The following is a 7,628-nucleotide window of genomic DNA, read 5'->3' as shown; positions in this document are numbered from 1 at the left end:
ATATATATAATTTTATTGAGAAACAAATAGCAATGAGACAGTTTCAAATCCAATTAATAGGACAGTTTCAATAATTAATACATTGCCTTCAGAAATCCTTTATGAAATATTGGTCAAGCAAATCTGGCAACATGTAAAAAGAATAATGCACTTGAGCAAGAGAATTTTTCCTAGGAATGTGAGGCTTATATTTGAAAATCAATCAATATAATCTAGTCTACCATATTGGTAGTATGAAGAAGGGAAACCACATTATTTTATTAATAAAAATAACTCATTTGATAACATTCAACATACGTGCATCATTTCAAAAAAGACTGTAAAGCATATGGGGGTGCGTGGTATATGGGGGTGGGTCTCCTGGGGAAGCTGCCTCCATGATGCAAGGAATATGGCTTGTCTAGATAGAAGGTCATGAAAAAATCTTAAAAAAAAGAAGCCATTAGGTGAGGTTAGCAACACGCAAGATACAAGGCCAGCATACAAATATCAACCATATTTCTGTGCCCCAGTAATGAACAATTGAACATCAAACAACGGGAGATATAATTTTACTAGCTCTAAGGAATAAAGTGTGAAACAAAAAATGAAAATGAAAGCATATACAAGATTTGTATATTGAAAACTATAAAACATTTATGAAGATATGAAGGGGGGAAGGGACATAAAAAGAATTAAGATGTGTTATGTCCATGGATCAACTCCCCATGATGAATGAAATCGTTATGGATTCCAAATGTGTACTAATAAAAATAAAAAGGGAAAAATGAAATAAATAAAAGATACACTGAATAAATGAAGAGACATGCCGTGTTCAAATATTAGAAAAGTGCAGCATAGTAAAAATGTCTTCTTTTTCGCCTAAGTGATCTATAGAGTTGATACACTTCCATCAGAATCGTCGCAGGATCTTTTTGCAGATAAGACAAGCTGATTTCAAACTCTTATGGAAAAATAAATAAGCTATAATAGCCAAGAGAATTTGTTTACTTTTTTATTAGATTATAACATATTCAGGCATATTGTTCAACAACGAGGATGCATTATTAGAAATGCACTGTTAAGCAGTTTCCCATCACGGTGTACACAGAAGCTGAGATGGCCCAGCCTGCTACATACAGCCTACTGCTCCTATAGCTAAAAGAGTATTCAAAAAGAAAAAGTTGAAAGTATTGCTCTTATATTATCTCCAGTACCCAAGATAGCACAGTATTGGTGAAGGGATACACAGATCAGCCCACATAAAGAATCCAGAATATCACAAATATAGCTAAGGAATTTTTAAGTTAAAAATTTAATGAGATAATTATAGATTCATATACTGTTGTAAGAAATAATACAAAGATCCCCATGTACCTAACTGTAAATTTTTTTAACTGTAGTAAAATAACATTGGTGACATTGACATTGATTTTATTCAAGTTCTACAGTTTTACGTGTGTGTGTGTGTGTGTGTGTGTGTGTGTGTGTGTGTATTTAGCTCTACACTATTTTATCACATGTGTAGATTCTTGGGTCTATTACCACAGTGAACAGTTTTTCACTACATGTATCTTTCATATCTGGATGATCCCTTTCCATTTGTTGAAAAAGCTATCCATTCATTCAATTGCTTTTGCACCTTTGTCAAAAATCAGTTGTAAACTTTGTGTAGATCCATTACAAGATCCCCCATTCTGTTACATCCATCTGTGTGTCTGTCCTTCCAATACTATCTCTCTCTGTGGATTTTTGTATCTACAGAGTGAGTCTTTACATCAAGTAGGGTACCTGATTCTTCCTACTTCATTTTTCTTCTCCAAAATTGAGTTAGCCATTCCACAGCCTGTGCCTTTCTATGTAAATCTTCGAGTAATTTTTTTTTAACTTCTAGAAAATTCTCTTCTAGGATTCTCATAGGAACTGCATTAAAGCTAGTGATCATTTGAGGAGAAATGAAATCCTTGATATATGTTCAAGTCTACGTACAAGGTATATCTCATGAATCTAGGTCTTCTTTCAATGCCTTTGTCCACATGTCTTAGTATTAAACACACATCTCACACAAGAACTCAAGACCTGGTGAATTCCCATGTATTTTATGATGTTTATACCTAAGTACATAATTTTCTGTGGAGCAAATATGAATGCTCCAGAATTTGGGAGGTTTTAATTTTGGTTCTTATGTGTTCATTCTCTTCTTCTTATGGGATTTCAGTGACACCAATTTTAAACTTTTTATTGTATAACAGGTCTCTGAGGTCTGTTATTTTTTAATTTTTTTATTGTTCAGATTAGTTACTTTTTGTTGTTCTATCCTCAGGAGTACTATTATTTCCATTCTGTTGCTAAACCCATTCAAGGAATTGTATTTTTTTAATTATGCTTATAATATTTTTCAAAAAAATCTATTTTTATATCTCTCATTTCTTTTGAGGAGTTCTGACTCTCTAGTCAACAATATTTATCCTTCCCTTCCTTCCTTCCTTCCTTCCTTCCTTCCTTCCTTCCTTCCTTCCTAGCTTCCTTCCTTTGTCCCTGGAATCAAACTCAGGACCTTCCACTTGCCAGGCAAGTACTATTCCACTGAGCTATATTCCTGGCACTTTGACCTTATTTACTGGGGTCTCTTGAAAGTTTTCTTTTGATTATCACTTCCCACATGATTTTCTTGGTTCTTTGCATGCTGAGTAATTTTAGATTTGTAATATTACAATCTTATACACCCTGTAAATCTTCTTTATGGGTCTGATTTACATTCTATGAGTATTCATGTGTGTGTGTGTGTGTGTGTGTGTGTGTGTGTGTGTTTTAGTATTTAATTGACACAGTTGAGTTCATGCTTTAAATTCCAGCCAGTCTTCTGTAGTTGTCATTGACATTTCATTGTAGAAAGGTCCTGCATTGCTGTTTGAGTCAGTCTTGCATACACACCAGCTAGTTTCATGCTTGGGCATTGGGTGAGAGTTCATTTTATGGTTCAATTCTCAGTGATTATGGACATGTTATTTAGTGTTAAATTATATGCTATGCATATGCTACATGCATAGCAGTAGGAAGTCATGGGGTTGCCTGTCTGAGCTCCTTTCCTTTCGTGATCACCCTTGTCTTTATAGGTTTCTTCTCTTTTGGTCCTCCAGCCAGGAAACTTTATTTATTCTGTTCATCTACATTTTGCCATACTGCAACTACATGTGCAAACAGTCAGAGGGCTGAGTATGAAGGAGTTGCATCTCATATAGAATCATGCTTCCACCACTGTCACGGAATGCCTTTTGGGCCAGGGTGCACAAGCATGGGGAAGAATAAGAAAAGAACAAACAAAACTGAGGCTTTACTTCTGTCTCCTTCCTGTGTATCAGAAGTGTTTCATCTCAAAACTGACTGTGTTACTGCTCACTTCCAGTTATCAGGGTGGGTTTTAGCTCTGCATGGGGAGTAGTGGGAAAGAGCAAAAGGATAAACTCACCATTATGTCAGTAATAGGTCACATTTTGGTATTACTTGTTTATCCTGCTACTCTTTACTTTTCAGGATCCACAAACATGTGCCTTATGCTTCCTGTCTAGGTTTTATGGCTGTGTTCAGTGGGAGAAACACTCAACAGTAGACTTTGCTTATTCTATGTTCTTGGAATTAGAACCCATGTCATTGCTTTTTGTTCAGTGCATTAATTGATGAGGGAACCAATATAATGTAAATAGTGGTTCAAAGGAGAGTTGAGGTGCAAGATATTTATATCCAGCATAACTAAGAACATTGTAAAAAAAACACTGAATAAGGTACAAAACTGGATAATGTATAAATTGTAAACTTTGGGTATAGTTTTCCATTGACTAGGCATTATTTTTATCATTGTAAAACAAAAATCTACATGTTAACTAGTAATTCTTTAAGTTCAGAACTTACAGTTAGTAACAGATAGTATTTTTTTATTTTTACTACTTATGTGTCTCTCAATAAATATTGTATGAGTCTTTGCTTCTATATTACTTGAAAATTAAATGCATTATTTTATCCTTCCCATGTCTTGGGTAATTTCCCTTAAAAATAGTGCTCTGGATTCTTCTAGAAGGTTGCAACTGATGCACGATATAATATGGAACTAAGGAGTATGATCAAAAACTACAGTCAACATTACAGTGTTTCTAAAACTTTATTGCCGTAAAAGACACACTGCCACTGATATTTTTGAAAGTGCTCCCTCTAGTATTAAACACTCATCTCATCATTCCTGCCAGTTTCTGAAGCAGTTCTGGAAGTCTCTCTCATGAGTGTCCGTAATGGGGCCAGTGAGATGGCTCAGTGGAATAGGTGTTTCCCTGGCAAGCACAAGGGCCTGAGTTCAATCCCCAGTTCTGAAAAAAAAAAAAAAAAAAAGAGTGTCCATAGTTGCACTGCCGTGGTGTCTTGATGCCCTGAATCAATTAAAAATGTTTTCTTTTCATCAGCATCTTGTCTAAAGAAAAACCAGAAGTTGCATGGTGCCAGAGCTGGTGAATAAAGTTGGCGAAGATAGGCCAGTGTTTTAGGAGCCCGCCTTTCCATGGGATGGCTCTCACGTAATTGTTTAAAATCACAGATAGTAAAGACACTTGTGAAAGAAAACTTCCAGAACTGCTTCAAAAAGTTACAAGAGTGATGGGGAGATGTGTTCAAACGCAAGGGGAATATTTTGGGGATTAACAGCAGTGTGTCTTACAATAAGAATTTTTTAAAATTTAAAATTTATGCTTAAATTTTATCTTAAACTCTCTAAGAAGGCATATTAGTGTTTTCAATTCAATAAATACTTACTTTATGACTACTGTGTGTCAGATGCCTTGCTAGGCAATAGTGAAAAAACCTAATATAGAATATTTACAATGTCGATTAATAGCATAGTAATCTTTGCAAAATTAGTTTCTCTAGTATAATATAAATTCTAAAAATGAATATTTCAAAACTATGAATAGTATGATTATTGAAGTGTAAAATACCGTATTCCTGTGATTCTCTTCAGATTTACTTAGAGTATTGTTAGCATTTGCCCATTGTTTAGCAGAAGGTATGATTTTGATTGTTATTCACTCTCAAGAAAAGCCAGAGGGAAAAGGGAAGAGGAGAAAATAAGAGAGGAGGAAGAGGTCCTCGCAATACCAAAGCTGGCTGGAGAAGGTGGCCCTGAGAAAGAATGGTACCCTCCCTCTGACCCTGGCTTCTGCACATATGTGTACGAAGTGACCAAGTCAGTCCTGCCCATGACCAATATTAAGGAGCAGATTGAGGCTCTGGCCAAGTAAGTTCTCTCTGTAGACATACACATTTTTATTTATTTATTTTTATTCATACATGTTTGCAGTGCCTAATGTTTGCATTCCTTTTGGGAAGTTGGTAGATTACAAACTACATCTTAATTCCTTTTTCATTCCCTTCCTTTCCCTGTCTCTCTCCCTCCCTTAATCTCTTGATCCTCTTGCCTTTTGAGAAGGATCTGTCCCCTTACTTCCTATTATCTATCCTTTATTTTGCCCTTTATTTACACTTTGGTTTCTTATGTAAGAGAAATCATATGGTAATATAAGTTTGTGTGCCTGGTCTACTTCACTTACCATTATGGTCTCAAAGTGCCTCCATTGTCCCACTCAAGCTTGTCTTTCTTTATGGCAGAGTAGTAGTCCATTGTGTGTAAATACCACATTTTCCTTATTCACCCATTCATCCTTTGATGGACATATAAGCTGCTTCCAAGGTTTAGCTAATGATTGTGCTGCTATAAACATGGAGCGGCATGTGTTACTGTTATATGATGTCTTTTACTTATTTGGGAAAGATACTAGAAGGGGAATAACTGGATCAAATAGGATTTTTGATCCCAGATTTTAAGGAATGTTCATATGATTTCCATAGTGGTTTGCTAGCTTACATTTCCACCAACAATGGAAAGAGTTCCTCTTTCCTGTGGCCTTTCTTATTTGTTGTTATTTGATTTCTTGATGATGGCAATTCTTTCTGGAGTAAGATGAAATCTCAGTATTGTTTTCATTTGCCTTTCTCTAATGGCTGGAAATGTTGAACGTTTATGTATTTCTTGGCTATTTGTAGTATTCCTATGAAATATCTCCTTATTTTACTTGTCCGTGTTTTGACTAGGTCTTTTATTTTGGAGGTTGTTATGCTTTTGAGTTCTTTATGTGTTCTACATACTAGTTTTGTATGTGAGGAACAGCTGGTAAGGACTTTTTTCCCCATTGTGTTGGTTGTCTTCTCACTCGGCTGTTGTTTCTTTCTGTGCAGAAGGTTTTTTATTTAATATAATCCCATTTGTTGGTTCTCGGTAACATTTTCTGTGTAACTGCTGTTCTGTGCAGAGATTAAGGTTAAGTGTTTCTGTTTGAACATTTAGTTTTCCAATCCATTTTGATTTTATTTTAGTCAATGGTAAGAGATAGAGATTTAGATTCAATCTTCTGCATGTGGAGAGCCAGTTGTTCCTATTTATTAAGGAAGCTATCTTCCTTTTGTCAGTTTTCTTTTTTTAGCCAATTTTTGAGAAATCCACCACAATAAAATTGAACTTTACAGCGTCCTAGCTTCAACTCTGAGTCAGAAACATAATGAATTGATAAGGACCTCAGCGTGCATGCTAGCTCACTTTTCCATGAAGAATTGGAGCTAAGAGCTAGAAATTACTGAGAAAAAAGCCTGTTATGTTCTCCAGTCAAATCATCCAAAACATCTTTCAGTGTTCTTAGAGGAGTTATAGGTCAAAAATTTGAGAATTAAATCACTCCTTAAGTGCATGAAGTGATCATAATGTTAAAAAAAAACCATAACATGAATTATTTATAAATTCACAAAAATTTTTAGTACAAATAAACATCCCCTATTTTTCGGTTAGCTGGCTGGTATTCTTGTGCTCTGCCTTGCCCTTGTGTGGAGGGTGACAGTTCTCATAGCTGGCTGCTGGGCCAGGTAGGAACCGTGGCGGTGTCCTCTTCTACAGTGCAACAGCTGCTTCTGCTAGGAGCACACCTAGCGACGGAAGGTCGCTCCTGCACTGTTGGAGTGAGGGAGACACCAGCTCACTCTCCCTGGCAGTCTGTATGTCCTCTGAGCAGAAGGCAGCAGCAGTCGTTAGAATTGGATATGACGATAAGTGTCACCGCTGACAGATCATTGACTGGACAAGAGCACTTTTGGTGACTGAAGTTTTTCTGGTGCCCTTTAGCAGTGGTCTTTGAGTCAGCTCCTGAACACATTTGTCAAATTCCCTCACACTTCCTTCATCTGAGAGGTACTTTTCACCCCTCCCAAATGATCATCTCCTTTAACCTGGGCTGGAAACAGGCCAGGAAGAGAGACAGAGGGGCGAGAGGCAGAGGACAGGTCCCCGCCTCTGCTTCCCCGATGCCAGCCACACACCCAGGTTGCGCAGGGCTCAGGACATTCCGCAGACCTCTCCTTCACTCACTTCTTCCTTTGGTTTTTACCACTGACTTCAGAGCAGCTGGAGGAAATTCTTTAAAGTACAGGCTGCTTAGTGGCCAGAGGATTCCTGCAGATGTGCTTATTAAAGCCCTTGGTGAGAGCTCACTATTAGGAAAGTTTCTCACCTCCTTCACTACCCAGCAAACAGCTTTTTGTCTCTTGCTCCTTCTCTTCCTTTC

The 7,628-nt window shown here is 36.9% G+C and overlaps 1 protein-coding gene across 1 annotated transcript in view; it reads left to right on the top strand.

Annotated features, from left to right (window-relative positions):
• The window catches only part of Armc3 (armadillo repeat containing 3), a 97,415-nt gene that overhangs the window by 84,124 nt on the left and 5,663 nt on the right, over window positions 1–7,628 (top strand). The window contains exon 13 of the mRNA XM_023701983.1: window positions 5,057–5,257. Coding sequence (XP_023557751.1) covers window positions 5,057–5,257 — 201 coding nt within the window. The remainder of the gene's footprint in view (window positions 1–5,056; window positions 5,258–7,628) is intronic.

The sequence above is a fragment of the Octodon degus genome, unplaced genomic scaffold, assembly GCF_000260255.1.
Source record: "Octodon degus isolate 3935 unplaced genomic scaffold, OctDeg1.0 scaffold00145, whole genome shotgun sequence".
In the NCBI taxonomy this organism is placed as follows: domain Eukaryota; kingdom Metazoa; phylum Chordata; class Mammalia; order Rodentia; family Octodontidae; genus Octodon; species Octodon degus.
The sequence above is the reverse complement of the archived record's forward strand: the minus strand, read 5'-3'. Positions and strand labels throughout refer to the sequence as shown.